The 24,767-nt window shown below is 45.6% G+C and overlaps 1 protein-coding gene across 1 annotated transcript; it reads left to right on the top strand.

Moving 5' to 3' along the window:
- The first annotated feature begins 230 nt into the window (after positions 1–230).
- Positions 231–24,383, top strand: NR1D2 (nuclear receptor subfamily 1 group D member 2). The gene is made up of 8 exons (XM_040075812.2): positions 231–489; positions 3,895–4,155; positions 6,195–6,283; positions 7,224–7,368; positions 8,992–9,608; positions 12,809–12,994; positions 16,760–16,970; positions 21,315–24,383. Exons 1-8 carry the CDS (start codon positions 474–476, stop codon positions 21,509–21,511), a joined length of 1,722 nt encoding a protein of 573 aa, XP_039931746.1. The 5' UTR covers positions 231–473; the 3' UTR covers positions 21,512–24,383.
- The last annotated feature ends 384 nt before the right edge of the window (positions 24,384–24,767 follow it).

Below are 24,767 nucleotides of genomic sequence, written 5' to 3'. Positions count from 1 at the left end.
GCGGGGGGAGCCCGCTCCGTGCGCCGTCCCCGCCGCCGCAGTGCCCCCGCACTCCCCGCACGCTCCCGCCGCACGTGAGCGGTGCCGCCGGCGCGGAAAGTGTGTCACTGGGTGAGGGGGGCGGCCGGGGGCGGGGCGGGGCGGCCGCCGGGGCGGGGCGGGGTAGAGGCGGGGCGGGGCGGGCGGCGGTGCCGCACTCGCTCTGCGCGGCTCCCCGAGAGCGCTTTTGTTGTAAAGGGGAGGGCGCCGCGGCGGGGACGCGCACCCGCTGCTCTGACAGGAGACAGCGCGGCCGCCTCCCTCCCTCCCTCGCTCCCCGCCTGCCTTTCCGCCGGCTGCATGTAAGGCTGCGGCGGGGACACGGAGCCGGGGAGACAACGACCTAGCGGAGCCGCGCCGCGCCGACCGGAGCCGAGCCGGGCCCGGCGGAACCCAGCGCGGCGCCGCCCGTGCCCCTGCGGGAGGAGGCCGCCATGGAAGTCAGCGCGGGTAAGCGGGGGTCTTCCGCCGCGGGAGGCGGGGGGGGCAGCCGCGCGGGACGGTCCCGCGGGGCCGGGCGGGCGCGCTGGTGCGGGCGGGGGTCGGCCGGGGCGCGGCGGGGCGGGGGGAGCGCGGCGGGCGGCGGCGCTGCCCGGCCCCGGCCCCGCCGGTGGCCGGGACGGCCCCGCGCCGCCTCACATGGACCCGCCGGGCGAGCCATGTGCGCGCTGTGTTTACGTTCCGCGCGGCGCGCCCGCTCATTGGCCGCGCGGGGCGGTGACGCGCGCATTGCATAATAGCGGCGGGGCGGCGGCGCGGGCCGGCGGGCGGCGCGGACACGTGAGGCGCGCGGGCGGGCGGGCGGCCGCTGTTTTGGTGACCTACATTCGGGGCGGCGGCGGCGGCGGGGGCGCGCCGGGGACACGTGGGGCCGCGCCGCAGCTGCGGCGCCGGGCGGCCCCGCCCCCGCGGCTCCGCCCCCGCGGCGGTAGAGCGAGGGGAGGGCAGCGGGGGGGGCGGCCGGCGGCGCGGCGCGGCGCGGGGGAGTGCGCGGGGTCGCGGGGGGACACGCGGTGCGGCCGTGTGCGGCGGCGGCGGCACGCGGCCCGTCCGATGCGCGGGGGCGGCGTTGTGTAACGGGGAGGGGGCGGCCCGGGGGCAGCGCAGGGCGGGCCCGGCTCTTCCAGCCCCGGCGCCGCGTGACCGCGGCAGGGAAAAGCCGCAGCCCCGGTGCGGTGGAATGGGGTGAGGCGGGAGGGCGGCCGCGGGCGCGGCGACCGCGCTCCCCGCTCCCTTCCCGTTTTGTTAGCGAGGGAGATCGGCGGTGCCGGGGAGCTCCCGCTGCCGCAGGCGTCCCGGGGGCCGGTTTGATCGCCCCGCCAGTTCGCCGCCCGCTTCGCTCCCGTGCGGCGTTACCGCTTTCCCAGATCCCCGTGTTAGTGAAATACCAGCGCGTCGCGGTGCCCCCCGCCCCATCCCTAAAGCGAATCCCGCCAGGTAGAGCCCAAAGGGTCCCGGTCGCTCAGCCGGCGCTGCTGCGGCCGCAGCAGCAGTAGCGCGGCTCCGCGTAGCCCGAAGGATTCGTTTCACCACCCTCCGGCAGGTGGGTTCCCTAGGAAAATCCCCCGCAGTTCACGCAACCGGGGCTGCCTTCTCCACCGAGCACCCCGCAACCCCCTTTCTTTCCGCCGAGCGCCAGCATCCCTGTGCACGTGTACGTGCTCCTCGTCCGTGCTCTTTGTTCTCAGATGTCACCCTGTGCTTTGTGTGAGAGTCAACTTTTGACTGCTGACCAAACAAAAACAGGGTTCACAGGGAAGTGTAACTTCTAAAATAACAAAAAATACGAGGAATCGCGACTGTGACGCTGACAGGACTGCCAAGCTGGCTAGGGTGCCAGAGCAACCCCGCTGTCTGGGGCTCTTCCAGCTCTCAGGACAAGAGGGGTGAAACTCCCCCCACAGGCACGCACTTTCTGTGCTCCTCCGTGACATTGGCCTTACCCTTGAGGGAAAAGAGCATCTCTTTTACGAGCAGGGTTTAAAGATAATGGGGCGCGGTGGCAGCATAGAGAAACGTGGAGTTCCCTGCAGGGGCTGTGCTTGCGTGTCCCGGTCTGCCCCTTGCTGATAAGGATGGCGCCTGCTGAGAAGCCTGGTGCCTCCCTTGGACCAGGTGAACTGTGAGCTTTGACCGGCACCTGGCAGAGGCGCGTGCGGCGCTGGGGGATGGCACAGACCTTTGTCAAACAGGTGGTGTCTTAGCCCAGCACGGGTGCCTGATGATGCCTTGTTTCTCAGGCAATGGCTAAACCCATGACCCCCTTGCCAATCCTTCTTTCTCCGAAAACCTGATCCGGAATGCATGCTATGCTGTGTGAAGGATTGCTTAAAAAAGAAAACAAAAAACAAACTAAAAAAAAAAAAACCCAAACCAATCTGTGCGGGAACAGCCCCTGTGGCAGGATGCGGGGACACTGGTGTCTGGGAACGTGAGCAGCAGTCTGTGTGTCCTGCACGTGTCACACGGCCCCTTAGTCTGACTTCTGCTCCCAGGCAGCTCTGCCAGGACCTCCTGGGTTGTGTGCTCTTTAGGAAACCCTCCTGCCAAGAGTTCCCTTGGTAGAAGAAAATGAAATGTTGAAGAGGAATTGGGCCAGTTTTGTTGCCACGGAGGTGCTAAGAGGACAGTTATTCTAATAAAAGTATTAAAAATTTGTTAGTCAGAATTGTTCCCTGCAATGTGGTGTTTCCAGGGTTGTATAATACCGCTGCTTTTATCTGTGAGGAGGTGATGGCTGATGTGAGATGCTACAGCCTCTGCCTGCCATGCCAATTCAGTTGATCAAGGACTCTGCAGACACCAGTGCTTTTTTCCTCCAAAGGAAGGCAGTGCATGGCCCTTTTAAAGTTTTGAATTCTTACTGGTGTGTGGAGTTCCTTGCTGCAAAGTCCTGAGTCATCAGTGAAGAGTCTACATGAGCAATAGAGGCATAAAATGTAGAACATACTGAGTGAAATTTATTTAGTTTCATGGCTATGGCTTTTTTGAAATTCTTGTGTGAAATATCAAATGTTTTTATATTGACTTTTGAAATGCCGAGTTTTGGAGACAAACTTGTATGAAGTGCAAACAATTGCTCTTGCTTATGAGCAAGAAGGAGCCTGTGAAAAGCCAGAACTGCTCCTGGGTCTGCCTGAGGACAAAAAGCTGTTTCATCTGAGGGATTCTCAAGTGTGTCAGATTGCAAGAGGCTGCAGGACAGAGGCTGTTTGCAAATAGCAGCCTGGCAGTTGGAGTTTGGCTGCTGCTAGAAACGCTGCAAAGGCTTGCAGTCGCACAAATGGCATTCAGTAGGCTGACCAGACTGTAGTGCTATTTCCTTCCCTTGTCCCCTTCCCTTCTGCATCGTGAGCACCTCCCAGCCCTTCCTTTCTGTGCCTTTGGCACGTAGCCTGCATGAAGTCTTTCTCTGCCCTATTTCTGTCCCTAACCTAGCTTGTTTGCATTCTGGCTCCACAGCGCTGTAAGAGCCTGTCTTTACTCTGGCTCCGGATGAGCTCTGCTCAGAGGGTGGCCAGGGAAACCCTCTCTGGGTCACTCCATGCCCTGTCCCTGCCGCCCCATCCTTCCGGCACCATGGCTTGTTACTCTGTCTTTTGGTCATGCCATTTCATCTCGGCCTGGACCAGAAGAGGCCGATAAGATGGGAGAAGGGGATGGGGCAGATTGGGAGGTCAGCCGTAGCAAACAAATGGAGACAAACAAGCTTGAGGGAGAGAGGGAGGGAAAGGAGTGCTCCCAGGAGCACGTAATGGCTGATCTGGCGGTGCTGGGTCACGGCGTGGCTCACATGGCAGCGGTGCATGTCTGATGGTTATGTCACTACGTGCTGCCTTTTTTTTCTTGCCTTAGGGGGTGTGATAGCTTACATCAGCTCTTCGAGCTCGGCATCTAGCCCAGCCTCATGTCACAGCGAGAGCTCAGACAGCGGTTTCCAGTCGTCCTCTTCGCCCGTACCATCTCCTCCAAACAGCTCCTCCTCGGAAAGCGGATGCAATGGCCGGAGCGCTGAAGGCTCTGACGGGGCTCCGAAGAGCGATCGGCTGGAGGAGACTATTAAACCAAACCAGTCGAGTGTTGCTGGTTTGACAAAAGGCCATAATGGAGTCACAAGTATGTTTGGTGCCAGTTCCTGAAAACACCATTTTCCCCTTGTGTATAACAGCCCCGTGTGTTCTAACCAGGTCTCCCTTTGGCTTGTGGTGCAGGTGCATAGCAAAGCCTCCATTTTTACCTATTGGCATAATATGGGTGGTAATATGTATGGTATTGCCATAGAAATGCTAATACGATGGGGGACCCATTGCTGCTGACCTCAAACAGTCCATAAAATACACTCTAGCTTTACTTCAAGTTTTCATTAGTGAAAACTTACCATAGTAAAATCAAACACCTGGTTAAAAAGAAGTGATGAAGTAAAGGTAATAGAATCAGAAATTGTCTCAAGAGTATTTATGGAGCTGTCTTGGAAATCTAGTTTCTCTGTTCTTTCATACTCTGTCCCCTGGCCCCTTCACCTTCCCTCCCCTCCCCCCGAGTTGTGAGGAACGAAATAAAGAAATTACCTAAGCATAATACTTTTATAGCTGTGGGTGGAACAGTTATCTTTTTGATTCCAAGTCATAATTTTGTGGATGTGAAAAATAAAACACTTGTAAACCAGAACTAAAGGATGGCTTTTTAAAATACATACAGCAATCTGTCTCCACCTATTTACTTCACACTTCTTTTGGAAATCAGAAAAGATCAATGGTAGAGGAGTATATTTGAACAGTTTTGGAAGGGCAGGATTCAAAATAAGTACTGGAATAAGTGATTCAGCAAACAGCTGGAATTTAGTCTTTTGGAGGCTGAATTCTTTTATTGGCAGAACTGTTTTATCATTTTGGATTGTTATGAAGCTAGAATAGGTATCTAAATAGTTCTTCCTCAAACAGGGTTGTTGTTTGTGGGGTTTGTTGTTATTGTTTTGTTTGTTTAGGTTTGGGGGGGGGGGGGGCGTGTTTGGGGGGTTTTTTTTTGGTTTTTTTTTTTTTTTTTTTTTTTTTTAAGGTGTTCCTACCTCAAGTTCTTAGTAAGAACCTTTACTTAGAAATTCTCCAGTAACTAGGATTTTGGTATCAGGACAGTGGTTCCTGAAATGAAACCTGTTGTAAACTGTTCAGATAAATAACTTTTTTAGCTCAGTACTAACTGTGTTTAAAAAAAAAAAAAAGAAAAAAAAAAGTTGTGGTTTGGTTCCTTTTCTTTTTGAAAACCTTAAAAAAAATGTTTTAGTTCCTCTTTACAAATGAAATCCAAATGTCAAATAAGTTACTTTTCTGGTAGAATATATTTCTGTGGGAGTATTTCCAGCTGTCTCTGTTGGATTAAGGTAATTTTGTGGTTACTGAACTCACTGGTAAAATTCCCCACTGGCTTCAGTGAAACCAATGTCAGACCAGCACTTAGGGCTTGCAGAAATTTTTTATTGACAAGCTGAGATAAAATAGGTGGGGGAAAAACTTTAAAAACCCAAACCATGAGCATTTTTACAGGATTGAGAAGGTATTTTCAAGTTCAAGTGCAAGCCATTCTGGATATGCACTCAAATGAGTGGTCTCTACATATGTAGATATGGCTGAGCTACCAGTCCTAAATTGTTATGAGATAGGTACAGTGTATGATTGGTGTTGAACGTATTATAAAGTGTCCTTTAGTATTTCTGGTTTTTAAGAAAAAGTATTTATTCTCTGTTGGGGAAACTGTAGCTTTTCATAGGCTTCCTTGTCCTGATGGAAAAAACAGATTGAGCCTGAACTTTGGTGGCCTAGTTAACTGAATGGTCCTTTTAAAAGTGCTTAAATGTAAGCAGACTTTCTTTTTCTGCTGCTGAGTGCAGTGCTACTCTGTTTGAAAGTCCAGTGAATATGTGCTTTCTCCCTATTTGGTTGAGTGTTTCGTGTTTGTCCTCTTTTTCCCCCACCCTTGCACTGGTACCTTCTGAACTGTTTAGGGGGTTTGTTACATTCATGTTTGTTCTTCTGCTGTATTTTTTCATGTGTTGAGCTAATGTCACGTATTTCAATCTAAGTCCAGGTTTTAAAAGCTGGAAACACGTTCCTGCAGTTGTCATTGGTTTCTATATTCTTGACTTTTTTGTTTGATTCTAGAATTTAATGGCATGGTTCTTCTTTGCAAAGTCTGTGGAGATGTCGCTTCAGGATTTCATTATGGTGTTCATGCCTGTGAGGGCTGCAAGGTGAGCTATATTTCTGCTCACCTTTCTGCTGGTGAAATGCTCAAGTTCTCCCCTTAGGGGAAAAGGGGTGATACTGAAAAAGAAAAGAAAAAAAAAAAAAGAAAAAATTCAGTGTAGTACTCTGTTAAATATGAGAAATTTCAGAAGCTGTAGGGGACAGGCAAAGCACTTAGGAATATACAGTGTTTTCCAAACTCTGCAGTACTTGCTGTTCCCACCCCTTGTCCAATCCTGCCTGACTTGGAGCGCACAGCAGAGAACAAGAATTGGAGGCAGAGGTGGTAAGGACCAGGTCACGCAAGACATGTGCATGTTAATTGCATTAAGAGATAGTGGGTGTGAGTTGCCACCTGGGCTGGGACGCAGAACAAAACAGCTTTGGAAAAGCAGTTCTTTACCACAGGGAAAGCCAGAAATAAATACGTATTTTCTTAATCTGTAACATTGCAAATGTTATGTTCTGTGAAGGAGCTTATCAGCATAAAGGGTTGTGTGAAAAAACCACCTTTGAAGGTCATGTGGTGCAGCGGGATGGTTTTGTTGCCAAACTGCAGAGATGGAAGTCAAAATACATTATTTTGACTCCCATCTTTGCACTTGATGTCATAGGTGTTTGAGAGCAATGTCTTTAGGAACTGTTAGTACAGTGATACAGGTAATATTGGAGATACTTTGCTCTTAAGTGCTGACTATGCAGGGAACAACTTAGCACCCTCTGTAATTAGAAATCATAACTAGTTCACATTACATACAGATCACACACAAAGGGGAAGTAAGTCATGAGGAGTACCAAGTTCTTTAAAATCTCTTGGGGCTGGTGGCTCTGAAGCAGCTGATGTGATGCAGTGAGGTTTACGATGCTCGCGGAGCGATGAATCTCGGTGGAAGGATTTGACATGTGCTGTAATGATAGTTGCGGGGTTTTTTTGCTTGTTTACAGGGTTTTTTCAGAAGAAGCATTCAGCAAAACATCCAGTATAAGAAGTGCTTGAAGAATAACAACTGCTCTATAATGAGAATGAACAGGAACAGATGCCAGCAGTGTCGTTTCAAAAAATGCCTGTCTGTTGGGATGTCAAGAGATGGTACGTTCCTGTACTGAGCAGGGATCCTCTGAGAGGGAATCTGCTGCCCACCTCAAAACCAGTTGCTGAGGGTATTCATGGCAGATAGTGCAGCTAAGCCCTACTGTCAAGAAGAGGTTCCCTGTCTGAGAGCATTTAGTTCAGCTTGCCTTCTTGCTCCATGAGAGTCCTGGGCTGGTAAGGTGATACTGCAGGCAGCCGCAGAGCTGTCCTCCCACCTGTGGAGCTGATGCAGTGAGATGTGCTGCAGTGGCTTGTTAGGGGGATGGTTGTAACAAGTGTCTCAATTTTGGTTTAATGTTAAGACTTAGAGCTGTATCCTACCTGAATCTGAACAAGACTCATATTTTTCTTCTTTTTTTTTTTTTTCCCTTTTTTTTTTTTCCCTGTTTTCTTTTGTTACTATTGCTTTTTGAATGAAAGGGAATTCTGCCCAACCTGATAGCTTTAGAGTAGTCACTGTAGAGGTTAAAGAGTTAGCTTTGGGTGCATAGGATGAGCATGTGCCTGCTCCTTTTTTTTTTTTTTTTTTTTTTTTTTCTTTCTTTTCTTGGAGAGGAAAGGCAAGGAGGAAATGGCGATGTTGGTCTGTGTCTCTGACCACTATGCTGGCTGTCCACTCCTTGTGACATTTCAATAAATAATGCTGAAAGTGTAGTTCATCTGTCTGCTGCAGCTTACTGCCACAACCAGAACTCTTCCTTCTGTTTCACTTTTTAATTTTCTCTGGGTGTTTATTTCACAAGAACTAGGAATCTCAGGCTGTTAATCATTTAGTGGGTGGAGTGTTAGAACTTATTTTAAATAATTGTTCCGAGTTCTTGTCGTGCATAGGAGTTATTTCATCCCCTAGGCGCTTGTTTGCGCACAAGGTTGCACCTGCTTTAATGAAAGAGGCTTAGTTACATTAATGATGGACTACTGCACAAGTGTAATTACCTCAGTCGAAACTGGTTATAAGCCCTTGTGCGGCTGCGGTTGGACAGGGTGGTAGAGGCAGTTGTAGATTCCCTAGGACAGGGTCAAAAGTGCTGCAGCCACCCACAATGATGCCCATCCCCTTGCCAGCAGAAAATGTCCTTGTCAAGGCAAAGTTATCAAGAAAATTTGCCAAGGTAAGCTTTGTTCAGCATTGATTCTCTTGTTTTGGTAAGTTGCATAATTGGTCCGTGAGGACCTGTCTTGTAGGGCTTTTATACAAAGATGATGTGAGCTGTGTTTACATTCAGCTAATTGTCAGCTCGTGGAGTTGTGCTGATTTAATAGATCAAATCTTAAAGCCTCACACTTCTTCAGTTAACACAACTGTGTGTATACTGCATAGCCAGGTTTGAGGCAAAAGGGGAAAAGGCATTACAGGCTGTGCCTTAGAGTTGCCTTCTCCCTGTGTGCAAACAGCAGCATACATTTATTCATGCCAGTCCCGTGCCCCAGAAGCTCTTTGACTTCACTGGTAATGCCTCTGCTGTAGTATTGGTGAGAGCAGTTAAAAATCTTACTTTAAAAGGCAGGGGTTTTGGTTGGGCTGTGTATTTTGTGTGTGCATGCTAACACTTTCAGGACTGACTTAGTTTTTCTTTCCCCCCCTCCTTTCCACCACTATCCATTTCTCCACCTTGGTAGCCGTTCGATTTGGCCGTATTCCCAAGCGTGAAAAACAGAGGATGTTGATTGAAATGCAGAGTGCCATGAAAACCATGATGAACAGTCAATTCAGTGGTCACTTGCCCAACGAAGCACTAACAGAACATCAAGACCAAGCACCTCAAGAAGATCTTTCCTCCAAGCCCAAACAAGAGCGAGAAACCATCAAAAGCCCTTCTCCCCCTCCCAGCGCTGACATGGCCAAGGAGGAAGTGATCGGTATGGTCACTAGAGCCCACAAAGACACTTTCATGTACAACCAGGAGCAGTCCCAAAACCCAGCAGAGATGATGCAGCCCCAGGGCGGGGAGAGAGTGTCAAAGAGCGCCGAGCAGTACATCCTGAGCAGCGAGCACTGTGTTGGTGGCCTCGGTGGCCCTCAGTACCCGGAAAGGGAGCAGCACCTTGGCGGACAGTACAAAGGGAGAAGCACAATGCATTATCCAAGCGGGCACGCCGTGTGCTTCGCAAACAGCCACTGCATGAACTTCACCGGTGGTTACGCTCAGAGGATGTGTGAGAGGATCCCAGAAGATGGCTTTTCTCCAAACAAGAATACCGCTTACTCTTGCAGCACTGGAGGAAGAATGCATCTGGTATATTGATATCAGTTGTTTGATTTGACTTAGTTTGGTGGGTGTGATCCAGCTGTGCCTCAGTAGTCAGTGAAGCTGCACGCAGTTGGCACAACTGCTGAAACTCTAAAGGGTGACACAAGTTTGATAGTGCAGATTGTGATGAAGGACAGAAATGGCTCAAGGTGTGAAGGATTTGAAATCCTACAAGCGATGGGGTTTCTTGACTTGGTTTTTAGCTAACTGAAAGTAAAATAACATCAGAGAGTATTGGTTGAAAAAAAAAGTAATGGGTTTTTTATGTCACTTGACTTTAAAATGAAAATAGGAGTTTATAAATTCCCCCTTTCACTCGGTCCTTTTGAAGACTTTGCTTTCAAATAATATACGCAGTCAGATGTACTGTATTTTCTTTAAGGGTATTCAAAGCAATTTTCTGGGGTCAAACCCCAGGGCTAGGATTTTAAGCCAGTCTGCAGGCCTTACTATGAGTTCTGAAATCTCTGTTGCTGCTTTTTTGGTGATGGGGATTTTTTGATTTGTTTTGTTTTAATGAGGCCCATAGGCTACACATCCTTTTCAATGTAGAACATCTTCAGTTCTGACCAGAGGCAGCAGGAAGATGCACAGCTAAACCATTAGAGTAGTTCAGGGTCTTTTCTGTAGTACTCACGCAAGTGAGGCTCTGGACACACTTCTGGGTACCTTAGATGACTTTGCTAGAGCATTTTCTCACTGAATTCCTAACAAGGATGCTTCCTGGGTTTTTTTGCATATGGTTGTTGGTTTGGTTTGGTTGGCTTTTTTTTTCTTTTTTTTTTTTTTTGCCTTTGCTTAGCAGGTCCCTCTCATTTGCCTTGCACCTGCTGTTTCTCTGCCATTCAGGCAACCAGTTCTGTAAGCCCCTTAAAATAGACTGTCCTTCTCTTTATCACTGGAGCCGCCTGGGATGAGAGAACATAACATCCTCGTTCTCATCCTGCGCTGCTGGTGTGAAGCACGAGCCCCTGACCTTTCTGAAGTACTTGAGCTGCCGGTGTTTTTCTTCCTCCTACTTTGTGAAGATCATTCACAGGTTCTTGAAGACCCCCAAAGGTCTCCACAGTGAAGGTGTTTATTTTGATGCTGCATTTCCATGGGGCCTTTTTTTGTCTTTGTGGTTTTTCTTTTTTTTTAACCCTTCTTTGTCTACTGCGTATATAGACCATGCCATCCTGAGCAGGGTCTGACCTTAATTGCAGACTCCAGGCGCTACAACATGGCAAATAATAATTCCCAGCCTTTCTTCCTTGCAGGGAAAGTATGTGGTGTCACTACAGTGGCATTCTTGGCACTCCTGAGAAGCAGAGGTTAAACCTGTCAGTATGGGTGGGCAGGGAGTGGTGCTGCCTTGCAGAGGCTCAACCAGTCAGTTTGACCTGTGCATGGCAGCTGCAGGCAATAGTTAGTCAGTGATGAGGAGACAAAACCAAATCCAACAGAGCACTGCAGCTCCCCTTCTCTGCCCCACATCGCTGATATGGATGAGGGTTTTGCCCAAGAACTCAGTTCAGGATCTGACCAAAATGAGTCAGCAGCAATAAGGGCAAGTAATTAGGCTCTGAACCAGTATGGAGACAGATGTTCAGGGGTTTGGTCGTTTTTACTTAATACCCCTGTAACCAGAAAAGCAGAACAGGTCATTCCTGAAGAGGTTCCACTGAAGAGAACTGGTGACTGTACAAGCTGTCAACTGCTTCCATGGGAAGCCTGTCAGAGTTCAGGGAGCGCCTGGATGGCGCTCTTAGGCATATGGTTTAGTTTTAGGTGGTTCTGCAAGGAGCACAGAGTTGGACTCAATCCTTATGGGTCTCTTCTAATTTGAGATACTCTGGTTCTTGGGCAGAGGTCTATCAAGGGACTGCAGACACAATGGAGTGGGTGTGGAAGTGGTAGTTTCCCCGTGGGACTGTGCTTGGGGGTAAGGGTATGCTGTCATAGAATGAGACATTAAGGTGACTTTTGTGTCCATTGCAGAGCAGGGTACTTGAACCAGAGATTCCTTATTTTCAGAGAGTGTTGTATTTATAACAGTACCTATGTGAACCATTGCAGCATCACAGGCAGAGTAGTTGGTTGGCATCTGCTATCCTTCTGGTTGTGTGCCTAGACCTTTGCTTTAGCCAAAATATTATAGTCTTGTAATCCTAGGGCCTCCCACGCAAAGAATTCCTAGGCAATTACCATATTCAAGATGCCCTGCAAAAAAGGAATTGCTAATCTATTTCACTGTTTTCTCTTTGTTTTGCTGACATTATGTAGCATTACATACACCATTTAGTATACTTGTGAGGAATACTTAAAAGGAATTTTTGTCCTTGATGATGACAGGTGAAATGAATCTTAAAAGGTTTAAGCTTCATTAAAAGATGTAAATTTTAGAAGCTAGAACTGAAAATATCGCAGAGCTTCTGGTTGGCTCTTGCAGAGGGAATTTATTGGCAGTGAGCCCTGACTGATACATCTGATCTCAATGTAATGGATTCAGACTTTCCTACAAAAAATTGCTGTGTGTTTGTATAAAAGAAAGAACATTTTGTCGTCTTGTGACCGAGAAATACTGGAATACCAGTTCCTTGGTGTTCCTCCTTCAGTGATACAAGTAAAAGCAAACTTGCAGAAGAGGGTTATCCTCGTAATGAGGGTGTAAACCTGTGACTCAGGATATCAAGGCTTGCTTTCTTCCTCTGTTGTTGACATCTTTGTCGCCTTGACTGAGGCACTTCAGTTGCCTGCAGAACAAGAAAGATAGGAGAATGAATGTCATAGTGACTGTGAGATTGCAGCTGATTGATTGTGAAATCGCAATTTACTGTGAAATTAGAGGGATAATACAAGCAAAGAGAAATTCAGACGTCAGACCAGATCAGCTGAGATCAAGGAAGAATAGCATAACCTTGGTTCTGTCAGGTCTTTTGCTGTACACAGTGTTGTAGGTTCCGAAGTTAACATTTATTTTGTTTATTGCTAACAATCCCTTGGATATTTTTCTTGTTCATTTTAAAGCAAGGGCAAGAAATCCAGTTTTTTGGGAAGATTGAGGAATACTGATCTTTTTTTTTTTCTCTGTGTCATTATTGCAAAGTTTTGTTGACTAGTAAACGTGTTTCTTTTAAGTATTTGCCAGTATTTGGAATGTTACCTTTAAAAGTTGTTTTCTGTCTGTGTTTTGCAAACACCAGGTCTGCCCAATGAGTAAGACTCCCCATGTGGACCCAAACAAGTCTGGCCATGAAATCTGGGAAGAGTTTTCCCTGAGTTTTACTCCTGCAGTGAAGGAAGTGGTGGAGTTCGCCAAGCGCATCCCGGGTTTCCGAGATCTCTCCCAGCATGACCAGGTTAATCTTCTGAAGGCTGGGACCTTTGAGGTGAGACCAGTGTGTGTATATTGCAAACCTGACAAGCTGTGCATCAGTCTGACCCTGTAAGAACAGAACCAAATTAGAACTGGGTTTACATCGGGTGAAACCAGCTTGTTCATGGATGCTGTGAGCATTCTCTGAGGTGATGGTGTTCAAGGGATCTGTTTGGTCAGACCTTGGTGGTCTGTCCCTCTTCCAATGAGCTCAGCCCTTCTACCCTTCCCTTTTCCCTGGGCATTAATCAATGCATAATTAGGGGTGTCTAGCTACCTTTGTTTACTCTGGGGAACTGTACTGCATCTGGAAGGATGGATAGGTTAGAAAGCTGTCTACTGACTTACAAGTTTTGTCGAGGAATGTGTTTACCGCTCTGCATGTCCTTCCTTGTGCCACTCTGCTTCCTGCAAAAGCCAGAGTATCCAATCCTGACCAGTCACCACTTCGGTGGCAAATTGGGAGTGTCTGAAGCATCCCTGTCCTATGCAGTAACAATGGTAACTACCTGTACTGCTGCAGCTCTGTAGATACTGTGTGCCAGCTGCAGCCTGACTTAACTCTAGACTAATCCCACTAGGTCCTCGTGGTTACTTGCATCCACTTGTGGTCATGACGTATATGTGAATTAGTGGTATTAATTTGGAAATGATACCACAGAGCTTGGTGCTGTTTTATAATTAGTGACCTTCACTAGATGACCTTTACATCGTGTTTGAGTTGCCCTTCCAGACCCTTGTGTCTATTGGAGACCATACACATTTCATAAATATTCAAATGTGAAATTTGAATAGAGAGGACACATTTCATAAATATTCAAGTGTGAAATTTGAATAGAGAGGGTCAGAGAAGCTGAAGTCCCAAGTACATTACTGTGCTTTTCTGGGGAGCGTAGCACTGGTGATGCCTTTGCTTTTGTTTACATGATTTATTCTTTCAAAGAGAGGTGCTGGATTTTATATTTACCTGAAATGAAGACATTTCTCATGTGACATGTTGGGTCTTCTGTCTGCATTTATACAGCCCAGTTCTAAGATGCATAATTGTTGGGTTGGAAGGTACAAGTTATACAGGAAAACTTGCTGCCTGGAGTCTGTTCGTTTTTTTGTTTCCTTCATTTTGCTGTCATGTATTTTTTTTCCCATTGTACTTACTCTTGATCTTTTAATATTCCCTGTAGTGAAGGGGCTGTATTTTTACTTCTTCACTACTTTCACCTAACACAAAAATGTTGGTTCCTTTCTCTGCGAAGGAGGAGGGTGAAAATTTTGGCTTGAACTGTCCCTATAATATAAAGCCAAACCTTCATGTTTTGCAAGTAAAATATTTTGTCTTGGCTTTGCTTCACCCGAAGCTTTCCTCAGGCCTCATTCATATGCCTTTTTGCCAGTTACAAGCACTGCTGATAAGGAGGTTTCTATATCCAGGGGAATTAATAACAATGTATGGCTGCTTGTCACTATTCACTTATTTATAGGAAACGGTAATGATTCCTGTTAGTGAGCTACAACTTCTCGTTAAAGGCCTATGTGGCGTTGTAGCAACGGGAAAAAAAAAAGAAAGTAGCGCTGCGGAAAAAAATCCACAAGAGGATTAATGAAACTGTTGCAATAGAGGTAAAAGTGTCTTGAAAGCCTGGTGCATCCAAGGTCACTTCTCTCTTGTGGGTAACTGAACCAGGATATTCCAATGTCTGCGTGTTAATGGAAGAACCCGAGTGAAAGTGCTCCCTCCAAGTCTGGCGTGGCTGGCTTGGCACTGTGCTTCTTAGCAGTTCGTATTTGAGGAGTGCCTGTTCCCTCCAGGGTAAGAGGACACATGGAGACAATGTTGGTGCAGAGGCTGCACAGCTATAAATATGCACACACACGTAAGCTGAAAAGATCTCTTCAAACTGGGAGTACTGGGGAGCTCAGTGCACCGTGGTGGCATTTGCATGGCTTCTTCTGAGAGCCAGCTCAGAAACAGCAGTGAGCCTAAAATAAGGAATTTGACTGGTTTTGAGTGGGCGCTCCTCCATCTCCCCTTCAAATGTAGTTGATGGTAGAGTTAACAAGGCCCTTGGATCCCTTTGAGTAGTGACTCAGATTTGACAACAGCTGGTTGTGAACAGGGAAGTGATCAAGTAACCTCCAAGACTGGAGGTTTTCATGTGCCTGTGTTGCTGTGATCAGGTGATGGGATTGATCAGGTGTATGCTCAGCATGCGTGAGTAGAGCCTGGTTTGAAGTGAAATGGGGTGAATCAATCCTGTGCTGTGCCATAGTCCAAACCGTTCTTCCTTGTTTAGAACGGTAGCATTGAAGTGGGTGAGGTCTTTGCCTTAGAAGAAGTCAGCACAACTTTATGGGCTTCAGTTTTGAATACCGGCACTAATCCTGGTTGCTCGTTGTTTAAAGATGTTTCTAAAGCCCAATTCTATAGGGAGAATACCGTTTTGAACTGAAAGGTTGCTGGATACCTGGTGGGTCTGTGCTAATGCACAAGTTCAGCTTTGTCTGCCTGCCCTTTGCCTGTTTTTGTTGTATTCTGATGGCTTCTGCATCTGGGTTTCTGCACTCTGTTGTTAATGTCATCACAGGACAGATAGCTTAGCTGACAAAAGTGACTAGTAGGTAGTGCTCTTGTGTCCTTCAAGGTGGCTGCATGTTGTTTGGCTCATAAAATTTAGGAGCAGGTCATGTAATGTGCATGAACAGTGTTTGAATTCTCAAACATTTTCATTTGTTTTGAACACTCCTTTCTTTAAGCTCATCAAAGGCACTAGTCTTTGAAAACCTGGTTCTCCTCTCACCTGTAGTAAACATTTGAATTAATGCAGTTAATAGGGTAAATGAGAAGAGACAACTGTCACACCAAGAGATTACAGCGAGTCTGAAGTTTTAACCAATGCCAGTTAGTTAATTTTCTTCAAATAAGAAGGCTGTTCTGTGCAACTTAAACCTTGAAAATGTAAATAAGGTTGTTGAACGTGAGCAAATGAAACTTTACAAGCCATTCCAGAGGGAGACATTTCACAGTACAACTGAGAAACCACAAGAGAAATTTCAGCCCAAAGGGGTAAGTTTAGCACACCTCAACTGTTCCAGCCCAGGTGCTTGTACCAAAGGGGTATTCCCAGCTGCTGCAGACCAGGTGCCATCTCAAGCTGTGCTCCCCCGGCCTTTTAAAAGCTCTACATGTGGCTCCTTTCTAGCAGAGCTCATTAACATTCCTGTGGGTACAGTGATGTGGCATGGTACTTTTCCAAAGAATGCCTAGGGGGCCCGAACATCAGGTGGTGTAAATCAGCATTGTTTCCATAGAGCTGCTCCACTTTACGCCAAGTGAGAATCTGGTTCAGTGGCTTCATTTTGCTCCTCATGAGTGTGGCCAAGAAAACATTTCTTTTAATGCTCTGTATGCCGTTGGCTGTTGTGTGGCTTAAGCAAGTTGTCCTACTGGCATATTTATAAATGACATGGTCTGTGTGGCTCAGGCTGTCGGAGGCTTAAATTTTAATTTTCCTGCCTTTCATATGCTGCAGCCCCTCCCCTGCATCCGCTTCTTAATTTTGTCACTTGTTTGTTTCTCTCAGATTACGGTGCCAGAGCTTACACTGTGTTTTGCAGCTCAAACAGCATGCTGACGGTTTCTTTATAGAATGCTTCTAGGATGGTTAATGAGACACTTTGAATGATGTTAAAAAATTGAATTTTTTTCTTTGACTTTTCTAGAATTGCACCTACATCTATCTGGTTTTGTTTTTCTTTTTTTCCTTCCTTTTTCTTTCACCAGGTTTTAATGGTACGATTTGCATCTTTGTTTGATGCAAAGGAACGTACTGTCACCTTCCTGAGTGGCAAGAAGTACAGTGTGGATGACTTGCATTCAATGGGAGCTGGTGATCTGCTCAACTCAATGTTTGAATTCAGTGAGAAGCTTAATGCCCTGCAACTTAGCGATGAGGAAATGAGTTTGTTTACAGCGGTCGTCCTGGTATCTGCTGGTAAGGAGACAAAGTTAACTTGTGCCTTTGTCAGGAATTGAGTGTGACACGCTATTGAAAGTTTTCTGTAAAATGTATACCCTGTTATTTCGTGTCTAAGTGCAGCTGAGTAGGTTTTAAGGTACTAGCGGCCTGTAATGCACTTTTTAACACACCTAGTCTTTCTAATATTACCTTTTAAAAAAAAAAGGTGACAACGGGCTTATGTTTTCCTATTGCTTTCTCTGTAATGCAAAAACAAATAGCTGCCCCGTGGCTATTTAGGTGCTATTTGTCTGACTCCTCTAAGTTCCACGGGACAGCATCATTGAAATTACTCCTGACTTGCACAGCGTAAGTCTTTGGATAAGGTGGTATTTTTGCTTCCAAGTATTGTCATTTAAGTCTATTGCGTATTTTACTTAAGCCTAAATCCAGCAGTTTGATCTCTGCCTATGTCAGCAAGAAAGCCCTATCATCTGCATCGTGACTTCTTACCACCCAAGGCCTGCCAATCCACTGACATCTTCGCCAGCCTCCTATCTTGTTTCAGTCCCTGGATAGACAGGACACCCTGGCCCAGATTCAAGGAAGGATTAAGCACCTACTTCTGTAGTATTATCTCAAGCCTCAAATTAGGCACATTAGCTCTGCATATAATACCTGGAATGCAAGATGCAGAATCCCTGCTTGCTGGGTAAGGAGCTCTCTAGAGGTAGGTAGCAGGAATGCTCGTGGCACCCACTTAGACAACGAGCCAGCAGCTGAGGAGCACACATGAGCAATTTAGACCCGTGTGTTATCGAGGGGGGCACCCAGGCATGGTGCTGTAGGCCTGTGAGGCCTCAGTAACGAGGTGGCACAGTTCAGTCTAACAGCTTTGTGCCTGGCTGAGCTGCGGTGGCACAGCACAGGACGGGGCAGCTGTCGCCTCTTCAGTTTCTAAGCCGTGATAATGAGCAGAGGGAGGCACAGAGTTAGCAAGCTTCAAGAGCCAGAACTAATGGCAGTGTGGAGGAAGCATGGCACTAGAATCTGACTGAAGTGTGGAATCTGTTAATGAAAATGTTCGGGCGGCAGAGAGAAACTTGAGGTCTTGGTTGCCTTTCCAGACTCTGGAAATTCTTGACAAGAACTGGAGGCAGCCTTTAAAATAAGGACTGACAACCAGGTCTCTTCCCTTCCTGTGCACTCTAACTAGGCTTACAGCCATTCTCCTTGCTTGCTCAGCTCCTGGGTCCTAGAATATCTCATTCTCTGCCACCTGTTTTCAGTCTAAGTAGCTGTATCTGTTCTGTTAAGTGTGCTTCTAGCACAGTGCCATCTCCCCAGCCTTTAAAGCACTGTGCTGACTGCCAGCTCCCAGCAGGGATTAGCTTAGAGATGACATGTAACATGTACAGCATGTAGTGTCAGCCGTGCAACAGGACAAAAAGAGAATGTGTTTGGTGTTCAGGCTTCTTGCAGTTGCTGAGGGTTTTTCAGATCGTATTTTGGATATTATTGCTGCCTATCTTAGCTACCTCATGATCTGATCTGATCTGCAGTCTGATCACAGCCTTCCTGGACGTCTTCACAAAATTTTATAGGATTCTATAAAGTACAGCTTTATTAGTCAATGTCAGGGCTGTATTCCAGACACAAGCTAACCCTGATAATCACCGTGAGTTCAAAAATTTTCAGAGCAACTTCACTCTGTTTGTATGAGACTGGGTTAAAATGCTGCAGTTATATTGCACAAGGGAGTAAATGAGCAGGCTTCATGCTCAGGCAGGTACTGGAGAACAGAAGTGGCCTCAGCAGAGTTCCTGGGGAAGATGCTTACAGTGCAAGGGATTGCCAGGAGGAGAAGGTGCCCATAGAGATGAAGGACTGTGGGCCTGTGTTGATTAAACAGATCTTGAAAGATCCCTGCATTCCTCAAGGAATAATGTAACTGAAAAAGTAATTTCCTGTAAGGGGAGGAGGTGCTTCATTAGAGATAGAGTTGAAGAACAGGATCAGAGAGAATGACATGGAGATGCAGGCAAAGGAAAAAATGCCATAAGTGTTTGAAGAACTGAGGGTGGAATAAAAAAGCCATTATGATTTCATCTCAGAATAAAAGTTATTCAAGAGAAGACTGAAAGGAAGACAGTAGTCAAGATTTACAGCAGTTCCAAAAGCAGAAAGGAGTGTAACTGTTGAATGCTGATAAAGTGATCCACAATATAAAGTACCATGCCTCATTAATTAAAGATATTTTTAAAGACTTTTAAAATTAAGAAAAAGCCAAAACCCACCAATGGCAAAAGAAATTACGTCTCTAAATACTGCTAGTTGGGAGAACACTTGTCAGGAACATCTCCACTTAACACTGGATGAATAACCATTCTTAGGAGGAGTATTTAGAGCATGCAGAAGAAGCAGGGGTAGGTTACAAGGACTTTGTGTAACTCTGTGCATCCTCTCCTTCCTGTTCATATGGCAAAGAAAGAAAAAGCAGGGTCACACTTGAGTGGTGCTGAGGAATTATCTTGGTGCTGTTCCAGAATTAAAAGAGTGCTTCACCTCTGGCTTCAGTTAGCTGGATGCGTTGAAGATGGAGGAGAGGTAGCAAGGTGGATCACGGCCACTGAAGGAGGAAACAGCGAGGCAGAAGCAAAGCTGAAAGAATGTGGTTTGTGCAGATCTAGAAACCAGATAATCCCTTAACTAAGGGTCTTGCTTTGTGGTAGAAGAATATAAAGTATACACCCTCTATTATTATCCCTTACTGGCATAATACTAACGAAATCTTCTGCTGGCCACTGGGAGCAACTGGAAGCAGACTGAGAAGGAGAAGAAAGACTTGGACTAATTGGAGCGAGGAGGCTACTGTAACTCATCCAAGGCAGCCAGGAAAGGCTGGGCTGCATTCTTCCACTTTCAGAAGCAAGGCAATATTATTCTCACTGTACAGAGCTCTTGAGAAGCTCTGTTGGGCGTGTTCTGTGCAAATGTCCTTGTACCTGCTCAGAACAGAGCAAAGTTTTTGCAGAGCAGGGGGTAAGCAGCAGAGATCATTTTGTAAATAAAGGCAGATATCTCCTCACTCACATTCTCTTGGATGGCAGCTGTCAAACCTAATGGACAGTCTTCACAGAAAAGTGGAATGTGTACTAATAAAAATAGTTTAATAGTAATCAGAGCTCCTAATTGTAGAAGATTCTGGAACTATCTTCCAAAAGGAACAAAGCACATTGTGACTGCTTCAAGATGCATTCTTAAGTGGATTATGTAATAATATTTCCTGTAGCAGTTGGGAACTGCACTGAGTAGTCCAGGAGGACTTCCTCGACTGTTCACCTGAGCAATCTGATTGGATTGACAGTGACAGCATAAGGAAGGGATTCCCAGTCTGACTGTGCGATCTGACTCAGTGTTACTCCGGAAAGCTGTTGTCATTCCATGTCCCAGTTCTGCAAAGTGCTTAAGTGCATGTACACATCAAAGCACATTTCTGTTTGTGCCAGTCACTTGGCTATGTATGTGCCCTGCTGAATTTACATAGTGTTTAAGAAAGGAAGCTACAGCTTGGGGAAAAAAAAAAAAAAAACAGCTACTGTGCATGGTTATGAGGCGAGATGTTTTACTTAAAAATTCATCCTTTCAAGCTGCTTACTTAGGTTCCACCTAATGATACCAGGTGTGTTCTTAAATACAGCTGTCTTGAAAGAAATGCTCCAGGCATGGTGGGAGTGCAGTATGTGAGAACATAATATTTGTCTTGATGTTGACATTCTTCTTTTCCTCAGCTGGGAATTTTTGGGTGCATCGTGTTTCATTTTGTAAGTGCTTCAGAACATTCTCAGAAATAGTGCCTGGTCATATGAATGCTTGTACTCCCTTTGCCCCTGAGAATCCCATTGTGCAGATAACAATTGTGGCTTGTCCTGACTGGGATTTCTTCCTCAAACCTTCAGTTTAAATTTAGGGTTCTATGTCTAGCCTTAAGAAATGTTTGAAATTTTTACTTTCACGTGCTCTGTCTTTCTCCTTGGGTTGAAAGTTGTGATTCAGCAACATATTTAAACATTTGCTTCAGTCTGTCCTTCTCTGGAAACGTGGGTTAGGGATCACAGAAGTAGTGATTGAATGCTGCCAGTTTGGCATGAACTTAGTGCTTTGAAAACTTAATGCTAAATAACCTTTGAAAGACTTTTGAGGTATGATTTAAAACTTCTGGCATAAGTATCCAATTTTTTTTTTTTTGTGCTTGTTAATTTAGTAAGGGATTCTTGCCCTAGTTTTGTGTTGCAGGCTACACCTGTTCAGTCAATTCCCACCCCCCCGCTCCTGTTTTTTAATTTCTCTCTCTCCCTCTCACCCTGCCCTTTTGTTTAGATCGCTCTGGAATAGAAAATGTCAATTCGGTGGAGGCACTTCAGGAAACACTAATCCGTGCATTAAGGACCTTAATTATGAAAAACCACCCAAATGAAGCCTCTATTTTCACAAAACTTCTTTTGAAATTGCCCGACTTGCGTTCCTTAAACAACATGCACTCTGAAGAACTGCTGGCCTTTAAAGTTCACCCATAGGCCTTTAGGTCTCATTTGTACTTGGACTTGCCTCGTGTTAAACTGTTTTGTGCTAAAATATGTATTTATACAGTTGTACCACTTGTTGGAGAGAGAGTTCACAGACTGTGAGCCGTTGATAGCTGTCCCATAACCATGCAATAAAGCTTTGGCAGGTGCTTTCAGCTGGCGGCGGCGCAGCCTTCGGGATCCTCCAAGGCATCCAGACCCAGCTGTGCCCTGCTCCTGCAGGAGAGGCTGCGATGAGCCCGAGTAAATATGGACTCTTCTTTCATTTAGGAAAAAGAACCACCGCTGCCCTCTCACGTAAACCGAATGCAGAGTAGCTGTGTATGTGCTTCTGGAGCATGGAATGGGGTGGGAACAATCCTGTGCTAATAGGAAAATGGAAGAGCTGATTTAATTGGTCTTTCACTTATCTAATAGATGTATGTCTGTGTCTCTTGATAACTCAATCATGGTTTCACTATTGTTGTTCCATTAAACCCGATGGAATGGTTTCAGCCTGCACCAACTCTTCACTGAGCGTGTGTTCATGCCATGTGTATATAATATAAATAGTTAAGTAGTGAGTGTTTATGGCTATATAAAGTACAGAGTTGTGTGTATATATGTGTATGTATATAAATAGTTCTATGCATAAAGTATACATATAATTTCTTCACAATATTTTAAACTGTGAAGGAATTTAAACTTAAAACAGAAGGTGATCTATGGAAAGAACCAAATAGATGCACTTTGCATATTGCTGAACTAATTATCTGAGCATTTTTTAGAAAACATCAAATTTGCATTAATATGCTGTGTTTGTTAATTTAAAAAAAAAAAAAAACAACCACCGAGAGTGGCACTAAAGAAGCAGAGTCAGAGTCAACTTCCAAAAGGGTTTCATAGAGAATCTCAAGCGGAGATGGTTCGTTGTGGTACTAATGAGATGGATTGTCCATTGCCACTGAGGTTCTTGTGTTCTGATAAAGGTTAAATAAGCACCAGATGCTCTTCAAAAACTTCAGCACAGCCAGAAGGAAACTATCAGATGAATAACAACGTCTGTCAGAAAAAGAAAAAATGGGAAAAATGTATCCATGGTTGCATTTGGATGTATGTGTGTTCTGTGACTGTTTATTTCTTGCAATACATCATTTCGCTGCTTCATTGCTAAATGAGATTTGAAAACAGAACTGTGAGATTCCCCACGTCTTTTCACCATGTGGGCTTTGTGGTTCCCATGCCTGTTCTCCTGGAGCTCTCCATTGGTGAGTGTGCATGTGAGCGTGTGTGATGTGCAGAGAAGGTGCATTAATAATCTGGTTTGGTTTTTTTTTTCCTTAAAGAAAAAAAAAACACCACAAAAACCAACCAAACAAATGGGACTTTTTTGTTGTTGTTTATGCCAGTAGCAAATTACAAAGCAGATCCACAAGGCTTAAGATTCTGCTGCTTTTCCATTTAAGAAAGCAGCTCTCTGTGGGGTTTTTTCCATGTGTAGCAGGACCTGGCACCAGAAAAGAGAGATTAAAAGAAGTCAAAGCAGTTGTGTTAATTAGTTACGTTTATGTTTTGTTAATGTGGGAAGAAGATGCTCCATCACCCTTGTTCAGTTAACTTGCCTTAGAGATAGCCCTCTGGGTCTCCAGTGTTTGGTAAAGCTACTCTTCAGAAGGAGTTTGCTCCTGGTAGTCAGGGCCAGGACCCAGGGAGCCTCCAGCCTGCAGAGCTCCTGCCTGCACCTCGGTGGGATGAGAGCCCTCCTGCCTGTGGTGGAGCTGCAGCAGAAGCAGACCTGTGCCTGCTGCTCAGCATCAGGATCTGGGATGGGAGAAGGGAGGGCTTGCACCCTGCCATGCTCCCCTCATCTTTGGGCTGGAGATTTCCCCCTCAGACAGGAGAAAGGGGCTGAGATCAGGTGGGGCAAGTGCTCGATAGGAGGTGGGGAAAATGCAGCCGGCTAAGGAGCAGAAGAGCCCACCCTTTCCCCTCCTCTGCAGCTGCTGCAGGCAGGGCTGTCCTGCTTGAGGCTACTTTTGCCACTGGGTGATGCCCCCTTCGTACATACAGATACCCAAATGTGCTATCAGGGCATATTGTCCTAATTTCTGTTAACAGTTTGCATCCTACCAGTATTATTTATTTGAGAGCTTCACTGAATTACGCATCGAGCCATTCAGACATTAGAGAGGACACAGTCACACGGTTTTTACTATTTAGTTGCTGAGATGACTTCTTTGTAGACCCCATTTCAAACATGGAAAGTACAGTTAGCCCTTGGTTGTTTCGGGAGGGAAGAAGGCTTCTTACAGAGATTGCCACCCTACAGCTGTGTTTTGTTGTGTTTTGTTTTATTTTTTTTTTTTTTTTTCTTAAAACTGTATTATTAAGCCTTTAGGAATGTATAACCAGGACTGAGTAATTACTGCTTATTAAATTTTTTTAGTTAGATTGACCATGTATGCCTATAGATAGATATTCTAACTTGTTCGATTTCATTTGAAATAATCTTTCTGTACATAATGGAAAAACTCACGTAACAGAAAAAAACAAAAAGCCCCAAACAGATTGACTGAACAAAAAGCTGATTAAAGTATGGTTCAAAAGTGGCCCATGTATTACAAACCCTAGCTGGACTCTTAAAATCTAAACTCATTGTGTTAGCTGTGTATTGTGAGCTCTTCTTTTACTGTGTCACTGGTTATACACTTGTTAAACGCTGAGATAATAGACTTCATGCCAGGCATTTGAGTACTGTAGATTGGGTCATTGCTGAAAGATTAATGTACTGTATGACTTAAATGAAATTTTTATTCTTGATTTTATTCTTGATTTTGTTCTTGTTTTAAAAGATTAAATATGGGCATTATGTCAGCAAGCTAAACACGTGTGTCTGCGTTCTTTGTATTTCTCTGTACGAAATCTGGCGGGGAGGACAGCACGCTGGGATGAACAAAGCAGAAGAGATTCTCTTCTGCATGAGAACATCAGCTGCTGTAAGGTCACGGGGCTGTGCTGGGGCACAGCAGCAGGGAGAGGCAGCGTCTCCCTCTGTCTGTGCTACTGCTCTGTCTTCCCAGGTGTTTGGGTAGGGTTTTCTGGTGTGCTTCATTTGCTACAGTTACAGGGCTGTTTTGGGCTTGTCATTAAAATGGTTATTTTAAACACTGCATTAATGTGGATAATATAACTTTGTAACTGAGAAAAGGATAAAACATTAAGAATAAAACTCATAAATACTGTTCGGTTAAGACAAGTCTTTGGGCTA

The sequence above is a fragment of the Hirundo rustica genome, chromosome 1 (assembly GCF_015227805.2).
Source record: "Hirundo rustica isolate bHirRus1 chromosome 1, bHirRus1.pri.v3, whole genome shotgun sequence".
NCBI lineage: Eukaryota > Metazoa > Chordata > Aves > Passeriformes > Hirundinidae > Hirundo > Hirundo rustica.
The sequence above is the reverse complement of the archived record's forward strand: the minus strand, read 5'-3'. Positions and strand labels throughout refer to the sequence as shown.

What these genes read in the sequence shown, in the direction of transcription:
- NR1D2 (XM_040075812.2), top strand. An exon ending in TGAAGGCTGGGACCTTTGAG is followed by an intron (nt 12,995 to 16,759) that starts GTGAGACCAGTG and finishes TTCTTTCACCAG; the next exon opens with GTTTTAATGGTACGATTTGC. An exon ending in GGTCGTCCTGGTATCTGCTG is followed by an intron (nt 16,971 to 21,314) that starts GTAAGGAGACAA and finishes CCTTTTGTTTAG; the next exon opens with ATCGCTCTGGAATAGAAAAT.